The sequence below is a fragment of the Falco naumanni genome, chromosome 1, assembly GCF_017639655.2.
Source record: "Falco naumanni isolate bFalNau1 chromosome 1, bFalNau1.pat, whole genome shotgun sequence".
In the NCBI taxonomy this organism is placed as follows: domain Eukaryota; kingdom Metazoa; phylum Chordata; class Aves; order Falconiformes; family Falconidae; genus Falco; species Falco naumanni.
Window position 1 is genome coordinate 27,783,020 of NC_054054.1, and position 27,700 is coordinate 27,810,719.

The window sequence follows — 27,700 nt, forward strand, 5'->3', positions numbered from 1 at the left end:
TTCTTAAATACTTTGAGTATCTAAAATAGAGGTGGTTTCATTAAGTTTCTAATGTGAAAGTTGTCAGTTTGTTGCCATATTGCTTTTAACACCCATGCAATGTTGCACTGTAAAATCCTGTTCCTTTCCTCTATGCAGAATTTACCTCAAATCTGCCTGTAAAAAGTACATCAATTCAGTACAATTAACATATGAAAGACATTTTTTGCAGTTTTCTGGTTTACCAATCATAATAAAAATCTGTTCTAAATAGAGTTAATTTCACGAAAAAATAACACAAGATTCAACCAAAAAAAACCTACCTGAAATTCCAGCCCATAGTTTTCCCTGCAGAATTCTCTCAGCTTAGGATACACGTGTTCTCTTAGGGTGCTCCTTTCTGCTATTGTATCTGTGTTGGGAAAAAAGATGTTATTAACAATATTTAGACAAACTCTGTTCTTTTAGTCAGAGAGACAGATTTATCACATAAAGAAGAGCCCTTAAATCACACACCCACCCTCCCACCCCCACCAAATTAAAATCAGGTGCTGGGATTTTATCTCCAAACTGTATGTTGTACAAACACATTTATGTGTTTGTTTGTGCATCATTAGGCTTCATAAACATCTTACTATTGCAGCATATTCCAATACAATGCAGCTGAATTAATTCTGCAATTCAGCAATCAGAATTTCTTTATCAGTCTGACTTATATTTCATTTTCAGGAAGCTGAATTTTACAAATTAGAAACACCATGGATCAAAGAGATATACCAAAGATGAGAGAGATCTCTATACTTAGAAATAAATCAATAACGTGAATTACTGACATTGTGTCAAACACTATAACTTTCTTCACCATCTTTAATCTGATAGTATCTTAAAAGGAAGAAAGCTGTTAACACCATTATTTATGGTATCTTTTTGGTCCAGGTGATTCCTGCTATCATACTAAATGCACAGTTCTGACATCATGTTATTCTTACCATGCACAATGACATGCTTTTTGATAAGGTACAATAAGGCAATGACACCAAAATTATTATTAATTTCCATCTATCCAACACATTTATATACAACTTAACACTCAAGAAACATACTGTCAAATGTGAAGTAGATTTGGTTAGCAATGACATCTTCTGTAGATAATAAATTTTATTGTCTTTCCCAATAAGACTAAGATATGTGATCGATTTTGCTAGGTCTAGATTATGACCAGTGTCAACTGAGTTAAGACACAGAGGGATGACACTGTTGCTAAGTTATTTTCAAAAATAAAACACAACTGCTGTAAACCACTAGATCTGAGCACCATATGATGAAAAATAAAGTGTTAACTTATGAATGATGGAGAACATCTGCTGCAGTTAAAGCAGTATTTGTATAACTGCACTGAAACAATAGGTTAAACCCAATTTAACAATCCCCGTATTGTTGTATATCAGAGATATGTATACAAATCTAACAACGTTTTGTTTATCAGAGCCACAGCTGATACATCTAAGTCAGAGGTCTGTTCATAGAATCAAAGACACAGATTTATATTTTTTATTTTGACAATACTAGGAGAGTGTGAAATGCATACTTCAATTAATTACACCAAATTCATAATATCCTTCTTAATATTTAAACATATCTTTGAAATATTTCACAAACGTGTGGTGTAATTACCATTTATTTTATAAACAGACAGCAATCCAGAACACTTCCAGAGAATTATTTCTTGTGAAATTTTCATCAAGGTAAAAAGGCTTGAAAGTACAGTTATGAGCTTAACCCAATTTATCTGAATTACCACAGTTCTTCCTTCACCAACTTTTGATGGGGAAAAAAGAACTCAAAAGAGTAGTAGTTTTCATAAAACATCCTTTTAAAGTGTAACAATATTACGTATTTATGATTTCATGTTTTACAATATACTAACTATACTAATGTGTTCTGAAGACAACAGTCCAGAAGCATTTGCCAACTCCTTGCTCCATCACAAGCTTTCTATTTGACTGTGGGCGCACCACTCAAGGCAAGATCCTGAATCTGAAGTGCTCAGCTTTTATATATCCAAGTTGAACACTGCAAATAAGACAGACCCTGCTCTGGACTACACTCAGAGGATTGTGGCCTCACTCCCCCTCTCCTCACTCACTTGTCTCTCAGGAAGTTATTACCCTTCTCTCCCTGGCACTGAAGAGGCTGCACCAGGAGTGCTGTGTCCAGCTCTGTGCACCCCAAATCAGGAGGATGGGGAGGAAACTGGAGATGCTACTGAGATGGTCGGGGCTAAAAGCACATGGCCTCCAAGGGGAGATTCACGATCTGGGCTTCTTTAATGTGGTGAACAGTCTACAACTACTTCTAAGGCACTTACAACGATAATGGACCCAAGCTTTCTGTGGCAGTGTCAGACCGTACAATAAAAGCAACAGTAACATATTAACAGCTGGGAAGTTCAGCTTGGACACTTAGGAGAAGCTCCTCTGTCCTTGGAACTCTTCAGCCCTTGACTAGACAAGTTCATGGTTGACCAAGTTACTGTTGGCAGCACTTCAACAGAGAGGTTAGCCCAGATGACCTCCTGAGTCCCCCTTGCAACCAGCAGTGATTCTGACCCTCAGAAGAACCTGCAGGTTTGGCTTAGTCATCCAAGCCCCTCACAGAGTACCTGGGAAGACTTTTGCTACTGCGTGGGCCAGTGGGAGCAAAACTGTAGAGTAAACTAGCTGGTGCCAGGGACCCAATGTCCATACCATATGTATTTCAGGGGATTTTACTTTGGGTTGGGCTCAACCCTCACAAACACTTGGAGTGCATTAGGTGAGATCCTGGAGTTATCTTCCTGTTTTTAATTCAAAAGGAACCCAGTTCATGCACGCCAAGACTGCTCTATGATATGATATTAGATAGTGATGTTCAAGAGACCCACCTCAGAAATGTACTCCAGATCTAGATGAATACAGACATATCCTACATATATGTAGGAACAGACTGCAAAAACCAATGCTTTCAGCCCAGAGCTGCCTGAGATAGTACATAAGGAACAGAGGGACAGGTGAGTTGCTCCCTCCTTAGGATCCACAGTCACTAATATTCTCTCATACTTTAGTGCCTAAGTCAACCTTTTCTTGCATAATGTAGTACACAGCTTACAAGGCTAATTAGCCAGAGGTTTGCACTGGCCAACACAGCAGTTTTATTTTGGCTCCCAAAGCACCTTTTCTCAGTGCTAGCTTGGAGTCACTGTACTGCATGGTTTCTGTACTTTGTGGTAACAGCTACACACATACTTTGCTTCATCTGAAATAGTTCACTTTTTTTTTTAACCTTTACAGTAACTGATACCCTTAGATTAGTTTGTGATAGAAGGCTATATATTCTATATTCTTTGTCTTAACACATGTTAATTTTGGCATGCAAGTCTATGAAAACACAGAACATCATATCATCATGACTGAGTAGAACAAACTGTTGAAAACCAACTTACTACTCAGTTACTAAGCTAAAAAAAATTATTCTTTTCTCTAAGTGGAAATTAATCATGACTACAGCTTTATTATTAATGAAGAAACAATTCACAGTTACTGTTTGCAGTTACTTAAATGATCAATGTGATAGCAGACGCAATGGTCTTAGTAGGGAACTAAAATAGGCTAAGTTGCAGGAACAACAGAAAAAAATTATTGGGAAAGGGAAGAAGTGAAGAGGAGTAAACGTGATTAAATGATAAATGGGAAACATATTGTCTGAGATATACAACAACTAAAACCATATCCTGCTGCTTGCCATTTATGCCCATAGGATTTACACTGCAGAACCCCACTGGCTCTGGTTTTAGAGCACGGTGCTGTTTCCTGCAGGGTAACTTGTAGAGTTGTTCACAAAATGAAACAACACACTGCAAGAGTAGTGCTACATTTCTAGTACCTTATAAATGAAATTGAAAGAGATAAAACATTCCTTCAACTAGAACTGTGCTCTGGATAAGATACTTGGTGTACCTATCCTGTATTTTTATTCCTGCCTAATGGAATATGCTTATCTCATTGGAATTTGCATCTGGTGCTTATATTAATGAATTTTAAGAATCCCTCTATATTTGTACTAAGTTGCGAAACTTTACGGAAATAAAAGTGCATGTAGTTAGGATGAATTAGAGTAATTAGTATGGATGGCAGATAAGCTAGTTTAATTAAATAAAGTCTAACCTGATTTACAGTGACAGCAAATCCGTGAAGCTGGCAGATCCTAACAACAAAAATGTCACACAGGCAAATTCTACTTTCCAGGCTGCTGCTGCAGATGAACAAATTAACTAAATGACATTCTTCTAGCCGCCAAAATGAGAGTAGAGTTTTGAGATAAACTTTATACACCTCCTAATGTTAATTCTGATACTCTGAAATCCAAATAATACTCCACAATAAACTGTGAGAATGAAACTACATCTGTGAAAAGATAAGACTTAAGCCCCCTGCAGCCCTAAGCTTGTCTCCAGTACTTGAATGAAACCAAAAAACAACTCCATCTTGAGCAAGACAGTGACTTGCTGAATGCACAGCTTCCATACAAGTGCTAAGACTTGCAGATGGTTGCCTCCTAAGCCAGTCCATGACCACACGGCCCTGCCCACTGCTGCACTCTGAAGTGATGGAATGCCATCCCAGCCCTTCCTCTCCCTGTGCGTCCCCAGTGTCATGCTGACGACTGAACTGAATGAGCCACCTATGCATTTACAGCCTTTTTGCCAAATAACAGGCAATCAGTGTTTAAACATGACTGTGTGAGGTGTGATTTCTGAAGGCTTAGAGCTCAGTCAAATCACTGCCAGTTTTCATTAGAGTACTCCAAGGTGCTGCTTCTCAGTGTGAACCACTTCCATGCCAAAGTCTGACCTTCAAACACAAGCTGTTCTGCTACTAAAGTTGCTTATTTTATTTTTAATAGGGAAAGTAAATTTTTCATTCTTGTGTTAGTAAACAGATGATGTGTATTTACAAACAGTTGCCAAATACTAATCTCTGGGATAAAATAAGTCATGGAAAATAGCCTAGTTGAAGAAAATTTCAAAACATACATACAAGTTAACAGAAAGAGTTAGCATGGAAGCCCAACAGAAATTGCCCATTTTCAAGCACCAGTTATTCTGCCCTAAGACCAGTTTCTCTTCTCACGGGGGTTGTACTGGTCTGAGTTCAGCCAGTGATGGGAACGGCTGTTTCATGCATGTGGGCTGCAGTCACACAACGACTCTTATTCAACCAAGTCTTGATGCAGCAGAATAAGGAGGTTGCTCAGCCCCATCTTGCCGTCACATGTTGCACAGGGGGTGCCAATGTGAGGACAGTGAGCGCCACTCAACCACCCTGAAATGTGCATCGACGACAGTATGTTCTCAGAAATGTAACCCATGAGTAACCTTACCCATGCATGATGCAAACCAATGCCCTCAAGCTGGGGAAAGTCCTAAGCAGGGAGGGTGTTAGCACTGCTACGGTTTGACTGACAAAGGAATGCTGCATTACCCAGCTCACGGGAGCCGGCAGGAAATTTGTTGACTTACATAACATGTTGAGGCAGGGAGTGGAACCTGGAAGAACCAAGGAAGAAACAGAAGAAAAAAGCTGTCCTTGCAGCTGTTGAAGGCACTGCAGAAATGAATGTCATATGGGGTTGCAGACCTGCCTGCAGGTTTCATCTCCAGCCTCTCACCCAGGGAAGAGCAGCTCCTTGTACGCACAGAAGAAACAATTTCTGAATCATCCCCTTTTTCTCGGTGTTCCTGCACTTTGCAGTGGTTAGGACAAAAGCTTGCTGGAGGTCTTGATCTCACCTCTTTCATAGCCTACTTCCCTGCTAGCTTGATCCCCTGCATAAGTGCAGACATAACTGTTTATTACCACATAATGTTGGAGTCTCTTGTGCACCTATGGAAGCCCTGGATGAGCAGAGAACTTCTAATCTAGTCCTGAATGCATATCCACAAAGACACTCAGCTATTTGCTTCCTCTAAGTATTCTAAATGCTTAGATTTGCTGGATGGGCAGGCCAGATTCTTGCTGTAGGATTTTTTTTAATGCATTGCAATATTAAAAAATGTGGGTGTTTTATAACCATTGTCTATTACCACAGGGGGAATTTCTGCACTTGAATTATCCAAAGTTATGATGCAAATAAGGTTAAAAATTACTTAGCAGCAATACCAAGTAGCTGCCAAGCCTCTTAATGGTAGTATGTTCTTGTCACATACAACTGAATTATTCCTTTTAAACTGCCTTTTTACTAATAATGCAAAATAGCATTGTGTATTACCCCTAATAGTAAAAGATTTGAATACCAGTAGGTAACAAACATCCCTAAATATTATGGAAACCTTGTATCTGAAAATAATACCATAATAATAAGTCATTTGCATTTCTATAGTGTCTTTCATCTGAGAGTCTCAGAGAACTTTGCAAGCAATGACTTTGAATCATGTAGCTGGTAAGAGAGCGAAAAATAACTTGAGCTACCTAGTACCCCTGCCTTCCTACAAAATACTCCACAGGCTCTGTTGTCATTACCTTCCCCTGCAGTTTCTGTGAGTAGAGAGCATTAGAATAAGCATCCAAATCTTCCCAAGGCTCTTTTTAGGTAGACTGGGAATGGGAAGAGATTGGTCTGGGTCACTTCTTCCAGTGTCCCCTCCCCAAAAAACACTGCCAACCTTCAGGTCTCTACTGGCTCTCTAAGGTGGCAAATAAGAAAGTGGACAGACTGAAGGCCATTCATTAATTAAACTAAACCCCATAACTGACTGTAACTGTCCAAATAAATTCTCACTAGCAAAATACTGCAACATTACTGTGACATACACAGCTGTGTGTCCTCACCCACCTGATGGTGGGAGCTCTTTCATAAGACGTGCAGAAAATGTGCGTGACTCTGTTGGATTAGGGAGGATTGAGATCACAGTCCTTCAGCTCAGAGGTTCGCATGCTAGCCACCAGGCTCTTGTATAACAACATTGGTGGCACCTCCCTTCCCTCAGACTTCTCAGCTCTTAAAATAAATAAGTAAATACAACAACAGTGGGCTGAGTATTTGAGCCCAAAGGAATGGCTGCTTGGCACAAAAGTCAGAAGAAATGAAAAATAATATTAAAATCGTAAGTAATCCTGAAATGTGTCTTTCAATTCTGAAGAAATGACAGGATGTGACTACAAATTTGTGGGCTACACCAGAACATTTAAACAAACACATTTTCAGAACAAAAGACCTAACTATCTGAGGCAGGATTCAAAATGTAGGGCATAATTATAAGCCTAAAACTTCTAGTGGCAGCAATTAGCTCTTCTTTTTGGCTCCAAATCAAACAATATTGAATTTAAAATGAGGTGTACTTTTAAAATCTATTTCTCTGAAATGTTCCCTACTGTCAGTTTTGCAAGATGCAACACATATAGAATATGTATTTAGTATTTTTTAAATTATAACGTTTAATAGCTGGCCACATTTCACAGTGACATCTTAATTACAAAATACCCCTCATCCTGACTGTTAATATGATTAACCAGTGCCACCTATTGGCTTAACAATAACACCCAGTTGTCATTTTATATACATAAGAAAATGAGGCAACTAGCAAAATCAAAGGGGTAAAGACCCATGTTAACATACAGAATTTAGGGGAAATATCAGTATGGAACTGACATGACAGAAGGGAAAAGCAGTTACTAAGTGCAAATATAAAGATCAAAATTTTCATTATTCACATATGATTGCATTCTTAATTTAAAACAAATGTTGGTTTCTAAGAATTCTGAGTTTTATTATGTGTGCAGTATGCTTACATGGAACAAATTTGGAGTCTGATCCAAAGGTTGGTGAAGTTAATGGAAAGATCCGTTAATCTCAGTGGATTTTAAATGAAGTTCTACATTTGTGGCACAATTTGAAACCCTGTACCTTCTGACACCTTACTGACTTCCACAGAGTTTGAATTAAATCCTCCAATCCATAAATAAATTAATAGATAAACAAACAAACACTCATTAAATCTAGTGGGTATGGCATGGGTAAGGACTCCGAAGCAGAAATTTATCTCATAACATATCCTAATAACTAACATCACATTAACCCTTGGGAATACAGCACCCTTACATGTAGATGTCCTTAAAGAAAACAAAAGAGTTAGGTTGACCTGCAATCCTTTCCCAATCCTGCAAATGGCACCTAGATTGCAGCTTAGGTGCCTAGGCATCTTTGCATCCCTTGACTATGATTTGTGGCAAACACTGCAAATGTAAATGCACCTGAATGCAAACACCAATGCACAGTGGGAGCTTTAGCAGCACCACGGGTTGCAGGCAGAATCTCTCCAGGGGAGAACTTCGCATTCTGCAAACTGCACAAGATGAAGAATTTGCCAAAATCTAATTCTTTCTTTTAATAAAGCAAACTAGGAAAAGCTCTTGAAAACATGACAATTTACAAACAATTACTGTCATACAATTAAATGATGTGATAGGAGAAACTGAAGACACAGCATATTTAGAGACATCAAAATTAAGTCTGAAAATTATCTCTACAGAGCACCAAAGCTTGTTACAATTAAGTACTGGAAAACAGCAAAGCCTGCAAGGACAAGAATTTGCAACTATAATCAAAATTAATGTGAAAGAAAAACTTCTTGTGAAACCTAAAAGAGGACTTCTGAGTGAGCTGTGCAAAAACGCGTAACTGAAGACCTAAAAAGGGCCAGTGCAGTATAAAAGATACGTGCAAAAATCCTACTAATTCATCTAAAGGTGTCAACTCACACTTCAAAAAATATGGAATTACCTAGAGAGCGGAACAAAAGCTGTACAACACTGTAAAATGTTTTTAATAAGTAAGTTATGTGTACTGCAGTAGCTTTACTATTTTATTTCTGACATCATCAGACCAAAGAGAAAACAATCAGGTTATGTTACTAAAGCACTTAAGGTAATGAGGCACTGGCAATCAATAAAGCAACGGGATGTCACAGACTTTTTGCCTCATAACTGAACTGCAGATTCAAGTGCTGGAAGCAAAGTCGTATGTTGTGAGCTTTGAGAAGGCAGAAAGCAGAGGTGAGCCATAAAAAAAAAAAAAAAAAACAAACCATGAGAAAGCAAGGCTCATAAAAGCACAGACATATTTCACAGTACAGGCCAGCACAGGCTCATTAAATACACCTCATTCTGAAGAAATTCCAATTAACAATTCTACGTGACTTTACACCCGACAGTGCTGCACAGCTATGGAAGAGCTCTGCGAGCACTGCTGGCCCTCTGGTAAAGTTGGCCGTCCCTTCTCTAAATGTTCTATTGAAGTTCACAAGCTACAAATTTCTAATCCAGGTTGTATTCTTCCTTAAGTCTGGTGGAACATGGCCATGGTTTGGGTCAATACAGAAATGCTGAAGTCAGTCAGGCCAGCTGGAAAAGCACGGCCGATAAACGTAGCCTACAGTAATAGCTTCAAGTAAAAGATGTGAAAACTTTTATGCCAGAAGATGAAATAGTCTTGAACCTGACACCTGCGTGTGCGCAGAGACGCCCACAGAAGTGAGAGGTGCTGCTTGCTTCAGTGCAGTACGTTTGCATAGTAGGAGTTTTCTTTGCAACAGACTTTTTTTTCTTGATGCTAAATGGAGAGAACTATTAAATAACATCACTGCACAGTCAGAATAGTTCTTGGCTGCTGTAGAGACAGTTATCAAAGATGAAGAAAGTAAATGACAATCCCAGTAAAGGAGAGCAGCTGCAAGAGGGCATTAAGCCCAGAACAATGTGACTACATGAGGGAGGGATGCCAGAAACTCAACTACGCCTTGCCTAAATAAGAGAATCTCAACTGATTTCTTCACAGGACTATTTCACATACCGACAGACAACTTCTACCTAGCTATAACCACCCACTTACAGGCACTGCGGTACAACAGATTTTAAAACTGAGAATTCCAGGTGGGGTCTGCACTAAAAGTCATTGAACATGACCAAATAATTCACAAAACTGGCTTGTTTTGATGGTTTATGTAACATCTGAGAGGAAAACTCACAGTGACTGACATGTAAAGGAAGAGTTGATTTATCTTACCTCCGTTCTTCCTTACCCTTTCCAATTCTAATGATTCATCTAAGCATTATTTTTAGTGAACCTTATGTAATCCAGTTGAAAAGGTCATTTTTAATAAATTCTAAAATATATCTGGTTTTATGAGTAAAATATTTTTCTGATGCCTTGATTTTACTAGATATTCTTTTCTTGTTCCAGATTTTATTAATTTCTTCTGCTTGCTAACCACAGTTGCTTGGTTATATATATTAAAGTAATAGTAAATTTGCATTTTAACAATCTTGAGGAGTTATCCATTGAAAATGGATAGTACATGTTCTAGTCAGTAGCTCTGTTTCAGAAGCAGATGTAGTTGAAACAGCTAAGTTCAATTTCTCACAAATACCTTTCATAAGTGTGATACAGGAAACACTATTTGAAGAACTTCCAGAACTGGCATACCAATTAAATCAATCAGCGACTGAATTACAGACTGTCTCCCAAATTAGTACTTTCAAATTACTGTAGCCATCTCCCCCACCTCTTTGCTCCTATTTTCACAAGAATGATACCCAATGACTTACAATTACCTTTAAAGATCTTCTGTGATGCTATACTCTCAATGGCAGTGTAGAGGGTGGCTTAAAGGGTGGACTTAATTTCCATTTCTTGCACTGCCAGACACTATCAGTCTTTCTTAGTGCCTCTGAAGTTATCTGTCCCTTGGCACAGAATAGATAAAAACATGTGCAAGCTGTCTGTTACCTTCCACACCTGTACAGGGTTAAAAGCAACTGAATCCAGAACTGAGGATCTCATTTCTTTTACTTGAAACAATTCTGAATTTACATAATTACTATGAGGAGCTGACTGTGGTATTAACAAAGGAACAATACACCAGCAACGGCATTGCTTAATAGAATTATGTAGTATTATACACGGTTGATTATAGAAAGTATAAAATAGAACAGGCATAATTAAAACAGGTGAGATTTAAGGAGTTAATTTGCATTTTTAGCTCTGTTTTTTGAAGAAAGGAGGAATAAATGTTAATCTGTGTAGATCATGTAGAAATGTCTTCTGTTCTCCTTTGAAACATATTTTTAACTCAGTGACTGACATTAAACAAATCTGACTGAAGTATATTAATCTCAAATATAATGAATATCCTACGTGAGAATAAATCACCAGGTAAACAATCCTGTAAGTGAGTCTCCTCCCCATTCTCAAATAAACCACCAAAGGAAAAGTTGTAACATGAGCTATTAGACCCTTCATAAATGCCTCATTTGCAGGAAAGCTTCTCCCGAAACAAGCAGGCCACTACAGGACATACAGCCATGGTAAAATAATATTTATGGGAGTTTATTGCTTTATATTTTCTTTCTTTTGCAATGATGTATAGACTGGCTTCCTGACATGGTAAAAGGATGAAGAGGCAGAAACTGGATTTGAGAAATTTATGAAAAAATGACATACACTAGTGCAAGTCACTGAAACTCATTCTAAGCAAGGAAATTTTATATTGACTAATGAGCTAATTTTGTGTCTGTGCATGTTGCTGTAAACACTACTGGTAGTGCTATGGAAGATACAGTGCAGCAGTATGCTGTACAGTCTGTTTTCTTGTGTACTTTCTTAACTGGCTTGGAGACAGCTCATGAAGAGCTAGACAATCTTCTCTCAGGAATAGCACAGCTATATTTGATCCTGCTTCAGGCAGGAGGACAGATCTGAAGGCCTCAAGAGGTCCCTTCCAGCTTCCTGGTCTGTGATTTACACAACAATAAATAACTGACTAATGAAATAACTGCCTTAGGTCCCTTGGACCTCTGTTATGACCACATATATCTCGTTTAAATGGCATGTCATTTAACTCAATGGCACTCATTTTGCTCACCACTGATTGCTTAATTCTTTATAATCCCATCTTGTAAATGACTTGCATTTCAAAGTAAATCATCATACAAACTTTGTTAGTGTCTGGATACACCAAATTAGAGATCACATAAACAGGAATGCTTCAGTAACTCGCCTCATTGCATAATCCTTCATCACATTTAAATGTAATCCAATAAATATGTAAGTAAATCAAGACTATTATCAAGCAATGCTATGATTTTATAATTTTCCTAGTATTTTCTAGCAACCACTCCTAAAAAGAGGATCAACACTTCCTGCTCACTGCTCTCAGTATCTGAGCTATCAGAAATATTATAGGGTGGAAAATAAAGGAGAAAAATAGGCAATTTCTTCAGAACAAATAACTTTGTCTTGCCAGAACAGTACAGATTATGAATCTAGCCACTATGACTATTATCAAGTAAGAAAATACTTTTCTTCTGATCTCCTTTTCTAGAACTTGTGGGGTCTTTATTAAACAACAGTAGGTATGAAAAAATAAAAAAATGAAGTCCTTCATTTTAAGAAAATCACTTATAAAGCAGTCATACATGATTTACGTTATGTTTGATTATGCTAGTAAAGCAAGGTCCTCTAGATGTGTCATGCTGACATAGTCAGGTGTGGAAAATTCCTTAAGAGTCCTGCATGACACATTGGTCTCCTTTAGATTAGACTCCATACCTTAAGCTCCTTAGATTATTGACCACTGTCATTTCCTTATTTATTAGCATGGCTCCAGTTTAATAACCCCATGGAAATACGGAGATCAGATAACTAGGTCCTCACAGTTAAACTGGAAAAGTTAACTTGGCAAAGCTGTTACAAGTACCAAGACTATTAATTACTTAGTAAAGCAACTAGACCATTTCATGGAAGCAAAGGACCTCACAGACTATTAAACACAAACATGTAACCTTTATCATTTTGTCTTTGTTGTGATCTTTTATTCTTTCGTCATGCATCCATAACTGTCAGGGTCAGAGGAGGAGTATTGGGCTCCTTAGGTCTAATCCACTAAATCCGATCTTATTGCATTTGCTTATCATTTATTTTACATATAATTGCTGACGTGCATAACTCTATAAATACGGATAACTCCTCTCACCTAAAAGTATTAAACTCACATGGTTATTTGATGGTTCTCAATCATTTAAAAATAATCTTAATCTAAGAAAATCCAGTCAGTGAGATTGCTTGGGAATAAACATTGAGTGTAAACTCAGGCAGTGTCAGGGCTTGTTACATATACTCTTAAGTGCCAGTCACCACTTCTTACATTGCACAGTCAGGCATCAGCCTTGTACAACACAAATACACAATACTAACTAACAGATAATATTTATCAAAACCACTATGCTTAAGGGATTTTTGGAGGGTTTGCACAAGCCATTTATTTTGCCAATGATTTTTAACTGTGAACTTCTATATGCTTCTGAATGTCAAATGTCTATTCTGTACTTTTAAGAAGTGCTGTAGCTTGTAAGAAATGCAAATGCTTTTTAATAATACGAACACATCAAAGGATCTAGGCTTCAGAAGTGCCCACTAATAGCAAACGTTATTGTTGGGGAGCTCTCTGAAACTAAAGCTGTCCAGATAGGACGCTTAGTCTTTAATTCTCATTTCATCTTAATGTTTTGTAAAATGATGCTAATTAGAGACTCTAAAAAATATTTTTACAAATAACATTTGCTAGGTATCATACATACACTGTAATAATTACATGTCTCAATACCTGATTCACATTAACAGAGAGCTGGAGGACAAAGCTAGAGATTTATAAAGCATAGGTGAGACTGCAAAGGTACTCAGTTGCTAGCAGGGTGAAATGGACTCTATTAATACACATTTTTGAGTGTTTAATCACACCAGAGGCATGTTACTGAAGACTGCAGCTGTGCCACCCCAAGCAACCGCCAGGAGGAGGTTGTACAAGAGTATTTGTCAGGCTCTGACAATTTGAAATCTCATTTGTTTAGCTGTTTGATCAGTCCCAATGACAGATACATAGCAAAAGCATGGCTCTGGATTAAGCCCAGTGAGAAAGTCCTGCCATTTGCTAGTCTTTCCAGTTTCTAGCACCAAGTGTATTTTGAACAGCCTGATAAATCTAGTCTGTAAAGGTGACATTTTTTCTCTGGATCCAGATTCTGTACAAGAATGACTGTAGCTGCTCAGGCATAAGGTCTGTCCAGCACAGTGTCTTGTCTCCAACAATGGGCAATACCAGACGCTTACAGATGGAGTTTAAGGCCAAGTCAAAGACAGAGGCAGGCATGTAATTATGGTGGTGATGGGGTGGCTTACAAGAGTTGCGTGTGGTATATCTCCTCCTTGCCCAACACAGCAGCATGCACATGGTGCTCTGCACTGACTCTGGGCTCCCTCCTCTTTACATTGCTACACTCCTTGTTTTCAGTTACCTGTGATTTAGCTCTACTCCCCTTTTGACTAAAGATTTTCTAAGTAAAAGCCTCTCTCCAATACAAAACCAAAATTAATGAGAGTACCATCAGGGCAGTGGAGTTGCACTGGCACAACCATGATTAAATTGGACTCTCTAATTCCATCTATTATTATCCTTCTTTAATTAAAATTCCAGTAAGGTGATAAAGCAGTTGTCTTGAACAGCACTGGCTATATTAAAAACTGCCAGATTTCTCTGTATTCCATACACATGAGTATTTATGACAACATTATATTTATATCTAACACCTTCGCTGTATTACAACCTTAAATTACTGGTAGCTAAATATTACTAATGTATTATTACTGCAGCCTGAAAGGGTAACTTATCACAAAATACCCTTTCAGCAGATAAAAAGATATTTCATTTGTTTCAGATGAAAAAAATTGCTGCTCAGGCATTGCCCTCGTATCTTGAATTAGAAGTTCAGTAACTCTTTGATCTGAAGTTCACTTTCCATTATAAATACTTTAAAATTGTCCAAACAAAACTTTAAGTCTAATGGTCTAATGTAAGATTTTCTCTTGTGTGTTTACACACCTGTGGACACACGTAAGTTTCTTAAAAGAAATTATTTTGCTGCATAAGCTTAGAGAGAGGATGCCAAGATATGTACCCTTTGTACTACCCTGTTCTTATGTGATTACACAAATCCCACCACAGAATACACATGGTCTCCTTGAAACAGCCTCCGAAATCCTCTTTAGTTTGCTGCACAGCAGACTGTTGCTCAGCTGAGAGGTCACCTCACTGCCCTTGATGGGGCAGGAAAGAAGCTCCCCTGTGTTGATGGGCGAAGGCACTGTAACACTGCGTGCACAGTGCTGTGTCTCATTTCAAGCTAGGTCTCATACCTCGCTGAGGTAACGATTCACCATAAGGACACGATTCAGTACTACTTCTGTCCACTGTCAAACATACTATTTGAGAAATTAGCATCACATGGAATTTGCACAAGTGCTTCATTAGAAACTATGTCAAGTGTACAGGGCTGCAAGCTCCTCTGTCATTGGAAGAATGGCCACTTTGCACAAGACCATGCACAAGGCATGCTCCAGTGTGCTACGCTCATCTTGACTTCTTGTGTTTCTCGTTTAATAAAAAGATGCATGCATGTATATATACATAAACCACAATATATGGAACCAGTTTAGCATGCAAATATATCTGAAGAAATAAAGCAATTATTTGGAAAGTTAGAAAGGAAGAAATGAACTTGTAGGTTCTGCTCTGTTCTAATATTATTTCTTCAGTGCTAAGAAAAACATTGATCAAACCTAAGCTGCAGGTACATACAACCCTGAATGTTTACAAGTCTATTTGTGGATAAAATCTAAACTCCTCTGTAAAGCTCTTACTTTTAAAACAGCATTTAACAAAACTTAGGCTGTTCTTCAGTAATGCTGGAATTCTAACCTTGAGTGATGCCCTTTGAACATGAATACTCAGTTCTCACAAGGGGTTCTAACAGCAAGTTTTAAAATAGTCTATGACAGTGGCTTGAGTTTTATACACCCATTTATGCCATACAGTTCATACAATCTTATATAATTTGCATATATGTGTGCATGTGTGTATACACACACACTATAGAAAGATATGCAAAAAATATAAAAAATACAATTTTAATAATTTTTATTTTAATTAAAAAAGAATTGTCATTGGTTAAAAAATTTAAGTGCTGTTTTTTACGTAGATAGCGTAAATACCTAATCCAAACTTTTGGAGCTGGTAATTCCAGATGCAGGAAGGTGACTGGGTTTCAGATGACTTTGCTTATTTCTAAACATCAAGAAGAGGCTGAAGATATGCTGTTTTACTAAAAGAAAAGAACGCACACCTCTTGATCTTAGTCTTGCTCTCCAAACACACATCCTACCTTTTGAGTATGTGAATGAAAAATTTTGTTGAATATTAACCAAAGTTCTCAATGTTTATACTTGTGTATTTAGTACATTTAGAGCAAATCCTTAGCCCAGTCCCCAGGCTGCATCAGTAAAGAACTCACAAAAAGAACAGGGGGACATGAAAAGCCATTTTTTTCATACAGTTTATCAACAGTTTCTTGAGTTTGTCTGTTAGGCAGAATAAACTTCCATCCAATTTAATCTCCACCCTAGCCCAAAAAGATAATTTCTTCTAACAGGAACAAAGTCTTGAAGTTCTATTCAACAAAAAATCATCTTGTACTGGTTCTGCTTGAGATCTACTGTCTCTGCCTTGCAAAAAAAAAATAAATAATCAAAACCTACATGAGACTTGCTCATACAATCTCAAGGAGAGTCAGATCTTGCTTCCTCCTCAACCACACCAACAGCAGAGTTGTTCTGTGGCACAAGAGGACAGAGAGAAAACTCCATGTGGAGGCAGAAGTACTGAAAATGGCAGGCTTCTTTCCAACCTATGAACTGTAGGTATCTCTGACATCTAGGCCTCCTGAAATAAGAAATATTTTAAATCAAGACTCAAACCAAACCCAGGTACTTTAACCATGTTGCCCTCCCAGACTCTGACTTCACTCAACTTTATCTCTAAAACTATCAACTTCCCCCCCCCCCCCCCCAAGTGTAGCTTGGTTTGTAGTTCTTAAACATTACAGTGATATGCGTCACGTAAGGCCATAAATAGGTACAAAGTTAGGTAACCAGAACTAACACTTAGCACAAAAAAAGTCCTGGATTTATTTGTCTCCACATCTCCGCAACACCTCCCTTGCAATTTCATGCACTTGAACATCTGTGTTTTCCTTTAGCTAAGGAATAAATTCCACCCAGATTATATAAAATTGTCTTTATAAAAAGATCTTCATGCAATGTATCCAAGTAGGGACACCATATGGTATTTTGGGGCTGGACAAAATGGACCATCATTAACTAAGCATTATTACGGCTTTTGAGTATTTTTCCACATTAACATTTCCTCAATTATATTTTTCTTAAGGGAAACAACATTACAGGTAAAAACAATATAGTACACCTGGAACATGCTAAGAATGCAAGGTTATACCTTTCTTTTACCACATATGGCAAGGACTTTGTAAGTAAAGCAGCCATAATCCTTCATATTTTATGAGTTATCCATCCTCATGTTCAGTAGTACTAAACTACAAATGCACATAACATTTCTCTCAATGTACATCAACATGCATAAAAATACATGTAATTCCTGCAAAGCAGCCTACAATAATAGATCCAAACACAAAGATTGGTGACCCATTTCTGCAATCATTATTCATAGGAATAATTGTTTTCTAGTCAGCGAAACTAACAGCAGGTGAGAATTTTGCTTTATGTATCATGAGAAAATATGTAAATTGGGCATCAGACATTTCTAGCTTATTAGAATTGAGTATTTTCAGATTAATACAATGTTCTGGATGATGCATGTCAATGGAAAAACACTAGAATAACACAAGAAAACTCAAACTCATTCAATAGAGTAAGAAAAGGAAATCTCACTCAGGCAATCTATGAGGAAGCTGGTAAAGTTCCAGCTGACAGGTTAGTTTTATACTGTGTTGTTGTTACAATGGAGGCATTAAAGTACTATCAGTACTATCTTCTCTTAAAGTAAGTTCTTAATTTTACATTCCTACATATATATATGTAGGACTTCATTCTTAAGATTTTTAATCGTGCCAAAACTAGTATTAGTTTAGGGTTTTTATATATAGCTTGTTTTATAGTTTTAAAAAATGGGTACTGGAGGCACAGAAACCACGAGGAACATAGCTTTTCTGTATTAAACATGGCTGTTTAAACAAAGCTTGTCCATGATCTTATCACAGTTCTTTCTGTGCAACAGAAATGTTTTTCATGGCTAAAAATTGGCTGAGAAGTATTAACTTTCAAGATCCAATAAAAGCAATCCTGTACTGGAACTTGGGAGGTATGCGGAGGTGCTGCACAGAGGAGAGAGAGCAGTATAGAGCTGTAATAAGGGATGAAAAAGGGAGCATCCTTACCATGTGAAGTGCTAAAGGCAACCCTCTTTACACTTTGAGATAAGACTGGCTAACACCACCAATGTCAGGACACACTCAGGAGCTATATAAAGGTGTTATCCTGTCTTCAATGGAACCACCTGTGTGTAAGGTTTGGCTTTACACATATCCTTCACCAGTGCATTCATTTGTGTCTGCTGAATTACAGACATGAAAGGCACCTTCACAACCAAAACTTAAAGAGCTCAGCGTAAAAAATTATCCATGCCTTAACTAACCAAAGCTGTAGCAACACCTTAATTCAAACCAGCAAAGGGCTAACTTCCCACTTTCAGAAGCGTCGAGAATTTGAAATTATTGGAGTTTTGACTGTATGTTCCAATTCACAGGATTTCATTTTCAAGACAAATTTCTAACTCTGTTTAAGCATCAGTTTCAGCAGGCGTTGTACTATTGCTGTATAACACCACATAATTTCTTGAAATAGCAAACTTTGCAACTCAAATAATGTTAGAAGTAGTAACGAGAATCATTGGAATGTTCTTAACCTACATAGGGGCTGATGCCACAGCTCCATGTAACAGGACCATATGGAATGTGGACCTGTTGTATTTAGTATGAACTGTATGTTAATGTCAATCATCTATGCAAGCACCACTGAGTAGCAGAGAAACTGTCATTAACTGGTTGCTGTTACAGTCCATAGATTTCTACATGAAACAGTAAAAGCACTTACTACAACCAGGTGAACATAACTTACTTTCGTTATCACTTGGAAGCAATAAAATTATCTTGAAAACCCCCAAAATTATTTAATGCAAAATCTTCAACCTCTCTCAGCCAAAATACGTATTTAAAGTGTCTGATTGCTTGTATCTACTGAAATGACAAAACAGACTTATTTACATTCAAATAATAAAGCAACTTCAGTGTTTCTAAAGAGCCAATGATCTTCAGTGATATGAAGGTTGATTAATTGATATCAACAATTTGAGCAAGACAATGATGTTAACTACTAGAAGAAAATATAGCTTCACTTGTCTACAAAATTTCCTCCAGAAAACAAGAGACAGTAAAATGAACCAATTTTGTTCCTATTACCCATGCTTACTGTCACCACACTGTTCTTTTCAGAGAGTCTGAATAAGACATTTTACAAATAGCTATTTTCCTAGCTGCATAATAAAACCATATTTCAGTCATACTAAAGTACGTTCATAAAGAACAGACCAGACACTGATTCACCAGAGTTCTCCAATATACACTTGTTAAACTGATATAATTCAAGAAAACTTTTAAGTTTGCACGCTTTAGGTTGTACATAAAGTTTTCTTGTGACTGCTAGCAGGATTGATCCCTCAGCTGCTCTAGCCCACAGCTGATCCACACAGAGCACAGCTGGGGGTATTCGGTTCTATCTCTAGGAGTTTGGGGACTCACTGCTCCTGCCAGGAATGCTCTGCATCAAGAACAACAGGTATAAACTCTGTTATGTGCTGAAAATCAAAAACGCAGGCCTCAGTCATGCAAATATACATTGTGGTTTGGGGCTTAAATATGTTAAACAGTTTACTTAGTAGGAAGAGTTTAACCTTTTTTTCCAGAACTCTTGCATTGTGAAGTCTTTTAGGTGTTTTGCCAACAGCATTGCTATTTCTAACTGCTTTACTAGATGGTATCTAAACCCTATTGAGGCTACTTTTCCTTGTTTATCCATACATATATTTTTTACGGTCACATGCAGTTAGCAATACTTCTGTAAGTGATATCACTGACAAATACTTATGGTTGTTTCCCATTATTTAGAGTCCCTAAACGTTCATAATAAAAATCTGTCATCACTCTGAAATTTCTGTCCCATACTATCGTTTTTAAAACCAGAGTAGTGTTGTTGATAAAATTTTGGACATGAGAAGTGTTAATCCTTGTGGACCACGTGAGTCTGTAAAGAAGCTAATCCAAGTAATCCTGAAATGACCAAATTATTTTCTTTCTTTTTGTGTTTTTTTTGTTTGTTGTTGTTTGTTTGTTTTTTGAAGCTGAAATATTCAGATAACAATGCAAGGGTCAAATCTTGCAAATGGATATATATGGCTTCAAACTCCAACTTTTAGAATGAGTTTAGTGGTTTTTCCCCCCCCCCCTTCATTTTAGCAAATAGCTAGCTAACATACCAAGCTATCTAAATGCAGTTCACATCAAATATGGAGGCATCAGTAGCTCTACAGTTAAGGCAATGCTAGCAGAAATCCATTTCTAATGAATAAAAATTCATACTGATCTTCTTTCAGAACCAAATAAACATTTTTGAAATTATTATAACTATTTATACGTCTTTGCTTAGATTGCAACAATAAACATTTTCATGCCCGCCTTAAATAATCGCATCTTTTTAAACCAACAGGGATGCCGGATGAGAGCAGAGTTTCCTTGTGTCGAGAGCAAATTGGAAGGCCTGGAGGTGTGGGAATTCTTCAAGGCAGCGCGATGCACACTTTTTTACTTGTGAGTGCTGTTTCTCATACTCCTGTAAGTACTAGTGCCAAGACAATTTGCACTTCAAAATTCAAACTGTTTTGTCATTTCTGACATGATTTTTGGATCTCTGATGTTTGCATAAAAGGTGACAGTATTGTTGAATTAGAAGTGTTGGGGGGAAGGTAGTGGGTGGCAGCATGAAAGAGAATCATGAATACAGTGGGCATACTTACAGAGACAAGGGATGTCACAGGTGTGAACACTTGATTTATTATTACCGTACTTCAAGTAGGAATACGCTTCAGCAACTAAAAACTTATGAGTGGGAATGACACCTCCTGAATGTATGCAAATTCCTCTTATCAAAGGGCAACGCTAAAAATAGACTTAAGTAGTGGGATGCCTAATTAGTTCAGATAGCTAGTATGCGACCCCGACTTTATTAAGCTAAACCTGCAGGTTTCAGTGCATGCTTCCTTGGAAGCTGAGTACGGCCGGGATCAAAGGATCACATTTGCAGTAGCCTCTGCCGGCTGAGACCTGCTTTCACCGTGCTGTGAAACCACTCGGAAACTCCATTAACCAGCCTCCCCAGGAGAGCTCCACAACACATCCCCCCAGGAAAGCCGCCTCTCCTCGGGAAGGCAACCCCTTCCCCCGTCCCGAGCCCCAGTGCCCCGCCACTCCGACACCGCAAAAACGACACACACACCCCGGTGCCCTTCGAACGTGACATTTACAGGCATAAAACTCCAGCACCGGAGTGTACCGGCGCCTCCACCGCCCCCGCTCCCGCTCCCCGAGCTCGTACCCCGACAGCCGGCAAAGCGAGCCGCCCGCCCCGCTCCCCGCCCCACACGGCGCCCGGCGGCGGCGCGGGATGGCCCCGCTCCCCGCCGTCCTGGCGGGCCGGGGGCGCCCGCGGGGGCAGCGGCAGGAGCGGGTCGCGGCCAGGGCGCGGGCCCGCCGAGCGGAGGTGCCGCGGCGGCGCCGGGACCGGGTGCGGGGAGCGGCGCGGGCGGCAGGGGGAGCTGCGGGGCGGGCGGCGGGGCCCGGCGGCCGCGGGTTACCTTCTGGGTTGGCGCTGATGAAGACGCGGACGCTCCTGCCGCTCGGCACCAGGTGGGACGGCAGCGCTGCGAGGTTGCCGGAGAAAGCCGCCCGCCGCAGCGCCGCGTCCCGCGGGCAGGGCAGCCTGCCGCCCGCCCCGGCCGGCCACATCGCGCCGAGCCGCAGGGCGGTTCTCGCAGGCGGCCGCCGGGCCCCGGCTCAGGGCAGCCGCCGGAGCGCCGCGGCGGCGGCAGCGGCGCTCGCCACCGGCTCGCCGGCAGCGGCCATGCGGACCCTCCGGCCGCCCGGGGCCGCTGCCCGCCTCCTCGGCGGCGGCGCGGTCGAGGCTGGAGCCGCCGCCCGGCGCCGGAGCGCGGGGGCAGCGAGGAGGCGAGGCGCCGGACGCCCCCCGCGCTGCTGCCCAGCGGCGGCCGGCGGCGGGGAGGGCGCGGGAAGAAAGTTTGCGGCGGAGCGGTGCCGAGCGCGGCGGGCGGCGGGACGGCGGCCGCCTGCACCCCCAGCACCGCCCGCCTGCGGCCCCGGCCGCCGCGGAGAGCAGCGGCAGAGCCGAGCGCCGGGAGAGCCACTGCGCGGTGGGGCCGGCGGGTCTCTCGGGTTCCCCTCCGCCCCCGAGGGCTTGCGGTTGTCCAACGCAGGGACGTCTCCGGCAAGGCTGACGGCGCCTTCCCTCCTCCGAGTGTGTCACAGCCCCGGGATCGGATTTTTATAGGAAAACCGCTGCCGCCTCATCCTCCGCGCTCCGAAGTTCAGAGCCCTTTTCTTGTGTTTTGTTCTGTAGCCACCTGCACCGGAGTCCCACCTGCTCAGATACAAAAGAGTGATGCTCTTGCTGCTTGTTTCCTTTTTTTTTTTTTCTTTTTTTTTTTTTTTTTTTTTTTTTTTTTTTTTTTGTAATCAGTTATTTATTTATCGGAATAAATGAAAAGCCCCGGTTTGAAGAATGAAAGAGGAAGGAAGCAGCGAGACTAGCAGCCGGCGGGATGCGGTCTCTTTGCAGCAGTCAGTGGCGGGGCATCCCGTCGGGCAGCGCCGATGAAATATTCAGGAGGGCGGCGGGGTCGGGCCGCGGCTCCGCCGTGCGCCGGGGCGGGCGGGGGCGGCGGGCCGGTCCCCGCTGGAGGCTGGTGGTGCGGTGCGGTGCGGTGCGGCGGCCCCAGCCCCAGCGGGCGGCAGGCCTTCGGCGAGCCGCACAGTTTAGAAACCTCCCGGGGAGGGGCGGCAGGCAGGGACCTGGCAGCAAAGCGGAGAGGAGGGGCTGGGGGGGGGGCAGGGGAGGGATGGGCACGAGGCCTCAATTAGCCTGGTGGCTCTGCTGGCCGTGGGAATACCTTCTTGGAAGGAAGATGCAGACTTCGGCAGGGGTTTGCAGGTGTTTCTGTGTGCTTAAAAGGCATCTTAAAACATGAAAGTCTTTAACGTGGGTGGTATCTATATAGGCTGTTTCATGTGCTATATATGATAGCGAGCTGGTTTGTGTATTTACACATATTAAATATATAATACAATCTGTATAATGTATGTAAAAGAACCTTTTTGTGTATTTTTAAGAGCTGAGGTCTCCCCACCCCATCCTTCTGCTTGCTTTCCACCAGCCCCGCTGGGGTCCCTGCCGGACAAGATGCCGGCTGTGTCTGGCAGTGTCAGCAAGAGGGGAGCCTGAGCTGGCTTTCGCTACTTAAGTAGGCAAAAGCAAACTGCTCAGCTCAGTTTCAGAAACGAAGGTGACAGCCAGATGGGTTCCTTAAGTATTGCTGAGCAGATTTTTTTTTTTTAATTCTGATTTCTTAAAGAAACGTGCATATGCAGAATTGCATCCTGTGTGTATTTGCATGTGAGTATAAGGAAGTAATTTTGTTGCTGTTTGCTTGCTGTTGCTTTAGTTCTGCAGCCCATAAATTTTGGGCCGATTTCAACCAAATGAAACAGAGGGGCAAATTTTAAGATATTAACTCTCAAAGAGAGAACATTCCTTTAAGTTCTGTGAACATAGCTGGGGAGAGGAGAGTACACTTACTTGCAAAGAGAAAAATACGCAACATACATTTCAACCATTAATATTGAAATGTCAGCATTGGACAGAGAGGTTGTACCACTGTGTTGGGAACTGAATGCCTAGGAATTGGAAAATCCCTCTTTCAATCAAAATATATATTCCTGTAGGATTTGGTGGTGTCCAATAAGTAGCAAATCTCACTTGAAGCCTTTTGTAGTAAACATGCGTATTTCTCTTCTCTGCAGATTCTCTGATGCTCTGTTTAAGAGAAGCCTGAAGCTTTGGTGTAATTTGGTTAAAAAATCTGACGGTCATGAGATGCAGTTCCCTAGGAAATGAGGCTTCATATATGTCACTGCTTACAAAACTATTGGTCTTATCTGCACTTCACTTACCCTTTGTATAGCCAATGTGTTTAGACGGCCTTTTTCTGGCTTGTATCATGAACAGGTAATTTCTCTAATAGTAAGCTGAAAAGCATCTCTCTGAGGTTGCAGACAGTTAATGAATGCATGAAGGAAATGATTTATAGTGCAGGCTGAATTACGTCTTACGTACTTTGCTGGGACTATCTCCTTTGCTTTTCCAGCATAAAGTACTAGGCAGTTCTTAAATATGAATTTGCTTGTGCAGATTAGCTCTGGTAAGGATGCAGAGACTTTCACTTCATATTCCTGCTGCCTTAGTATTCTCATCAGTACATTTCTCAGATGGCTTCTTTGGAAGATGAGGCTCATTGATCTACCCCTTTACCATGCCAGATATAACATAGTGGTTTTTGAAGACTCTTTTTGACAGTCGCCTTTACCAAGTTGAAAACTTGAGTCTGCATAGGTTGAACTCTTTTGGGTTTTTTTCTTTGACAGCGTTGACAACAGCATCAGCTTTTAACTTAGTATATTGTCTCGCAAACCCAGGCTGAATCAAATGGGACCAGACCTATGATTTCCAGCTGTTCACCCTGTTTATGGCCTGGGTGTTACTGCTCTTGCAGCAGGCATAGTTGCATTGCACACGAAGCAGGCAGTCTGTGCATCTTGCAGGCTCCTACTTTGCATTTCAGAACCTGTGCAGATCTATATTACTATTTTGATCTGTAAACTGGATTGCCTTTGTGCATGACTCAGCTTCCTGTCATGGTAACTGCCACCTCTGTGAGAGCTGAACTGGACAGATGCCTTGGAATGGTAATCTCTTCAGCTGTCCGGCTTCAGTCTGTCTGCTTTTGGGGCTCAGCACTCTCCGATTCAGCACCTATGAGTATAAAATGCTGAGAACGAAATACAACGAGGCTTAAATGGAGAGGATAAAGAAATGGTTACAGAGAAACTAATTTATTGCTTTACCTAAGACTTTATCAGTATGAAAACACTCAGGGTTAACTCTGGAGTTTGGAAATTAGTTGGTAGCTTTTCTTAAATTAAAAAGAATTACTTTGTTAATTTGTCAAGAAAAAGTATCAAAGAATGTTATGTAAACCCAAATCATGAAGAGTACTGCTGTGTTCATTATAAAACATACATCAAAATTATTCTGTTTCATATTGAATAACAGATTTTGTAAGTTTTTCATTTGGGCAAATGTACTACTTTAGAAGTGATGTTTTAGAGTCTGTATTTGGGTTCCAAATGGGTTATGTGGAAGCTGCCTGAATAGAGATTCTCATCCTGTAGGAAAGATTGCAGAACATTGTATGAAGGCATGGTCCCCAAACTTTCACAGTGACTTTACTGTACTTGGAGCAGATCTTTAGTGTTTGTCATTTAAATTAATGGAAGAAGTATCCTTGTGCTGAACAGGAATACAGATCTGTAATCCTGCAAGTGACTTAATGTAAACACAGCTAGTAGCTTGATCCTGAAAAACTGTAAATCAGTAAAGTAGCAGGGAATCTTTACTCATATGCATTCAGTATACATGTTTTCCCTTTTATCTGAACAGTTCTTGGTTATCATTCTGGCCTCATATGCTCCAAGTTCAGATGTATTCAAATGAAGCTACAGAATGCATCCCTTGGTAAAACACATGAGTAAACCAAGGTTATTCCTGATGGCCTGATCCTTCTGTAATTCAGACAAAGCTTTACTTCTTGAGCAGTCCCACAAGAAATAATAAGACACTGGAGGTATGAAGTATAGCTCAGTACTCCTGATCCAAATCCATGGAGATAATAAAAAAATGCACCAAGTTGTTTGGCTTAAACCCAGCATGAGTAAGGGTTTGCAGTTTACAAACAGCTTTCTGAGACATGTTATTCCAAGTTCAGTTTTGCATAAAGATGAGCATTATAGATCAACTCGAATAGTTTGAAGAGCTTAGGAAGTAACCTGAATGTTACACTATAGGCAGTGTTGTGATACAAACTTAACTATGAGAAAGAAACTTACTACTCTGCAAGCTAAATTTACGTTCTTGTTCATGTGTGCTTTAATACTTACTACGGGTGTGCAAAAGTGCTCAGCAGTGGTTTAATTTCAATCTCACTGCAATCAGTGGAGACATGCTCAGTAATTTTGTTGAAGGCGTACCTGTAGTTAGCACTTTTGGAAATCCTATACCAAATATGTGACAGGGTCATAATAGCTGAGGGTTTTTTTAAAGATCTTTCAAGTAAAATGTTTTGCCCTGTGTTAAAATACAGCCACTGAGGTATGGCCTAGGTACTTAAAATACCCATCAGTTCTCCTCAGATGTTTAGAGCCTGGTTCTGCCAGGGGGTGCATGTTCAGTTTTCCTATTGTCTTCTTTCCAAACCAGTGTAGGTATTTGCAGGAATTGGGAAGGTAAAGTTTTAAGATCAGGTCAAAAATCAAAGTTTAAGTGTCAGCAAAATGACCAGCATCTTTCCTTTCACGTAGTATCTAAAAGACACCTGTGTGGAGCTACATCTTTTGATTGACTACTAACTTAAAGCTGAGCAGTTTTTTGCACCTCCCTAGCAAGCTGGCCCAGTTTTAAGAGCCAGCAAAGCAGGCAGCTGCCTAGAGCGACAGACGAAAGGAGGCAATAAAATCGCATTTTAAGCAAGAAAGAGACCCTGTGACTCTGTGCCCGTTTCTGCCTGTTCAGTGAGGACTTGGTGCATTCCCCAGGCGTCATTCTCGCCGAGCTGCTAAGGTGCTGAGACTAAGCAAGCTCCTTAACCACTGGAACCATGGCCACAGTCCTGTTTGAACAGCCCATCTATTTGTTCTTGTCTCTGCTTGAGCTTGCTGCTGCTGAAACTGAGGGGAGAAACTTTCTGTGTTCCTTCTCTGCTCCTTTTTCTTGACAGTGCTGTATTACTTTTGCTGGGGTGGTTGGATTGGCAGGAGATCAGGGGCAGATGTGCTAAGACTAGAGAGCTCACAGAATTCATGCTTCACTAAAAAACCCCCTGTTATTATTATCCTTGCAAATTAGGAACGACAGGCTGCCAAGGCTTACTGAGTTTATATTTATGTCAAGAAACTGATTGCAAGAAGTAAAAGATGTCTTAGCGAATCTTACACGGGTACTGGGTTCCTCTAAGGACCTTTCACAACCATTTCAGGGCTCAGTGTACTTCATGTGGACTTCCATTTTCTGCCCAGTTTTGGGAGCTAAAAAGGTCTGTTTCCTTCCCCCAGCCCCTCTCACTGCTCGTGCTCTGACACCTCAAGGTTTTGGGGATTAATCTCTTCCATGCTGTGAATAGGTTGCTGTATCAGGCTTTTCCAATAGACAGACTTGACAGTAGCCTTCAGTCTCCCTGACAACATGGTTTACAAGCTGTAACAGAGAACCTGTCTGGAGTGATAGTCATTTTGCTCTACAGCCCTTCAGAGGA

At 40.4% G+C, this 27,700-nt stretch overlaps 1 protein-coding gene across 1 annotated transcript in view; it reads right to left on the bottom strand.

The window, feature by feature from the left end:
- Positions 1-23,138, bottom strand: part of NWD2 (NACHT and WD repeat domain containing 2) — a 58,487-nt gene extending 35,349 nt beyond the window's left edge. The window contains exons 1-2 of the mRNA XM_040587784.1: positions 21,899-23,138; positions 303-391 (exon numbers count right to left, since the gene is read on the bottom strand). Of these exons, the coding sequence (XP_040443718.1) occupies positions 303-391; positions 21,899-22,049 (240 nt within the window). The 5' untranslated portion in view covers positions 22,050-23,138. The remainder of the gene's footprint in view (positions 1-302; positions 392-21,898) is intronic.
- Positions 23,139-27,700: the final 4,562 nt, after the last annotated feature.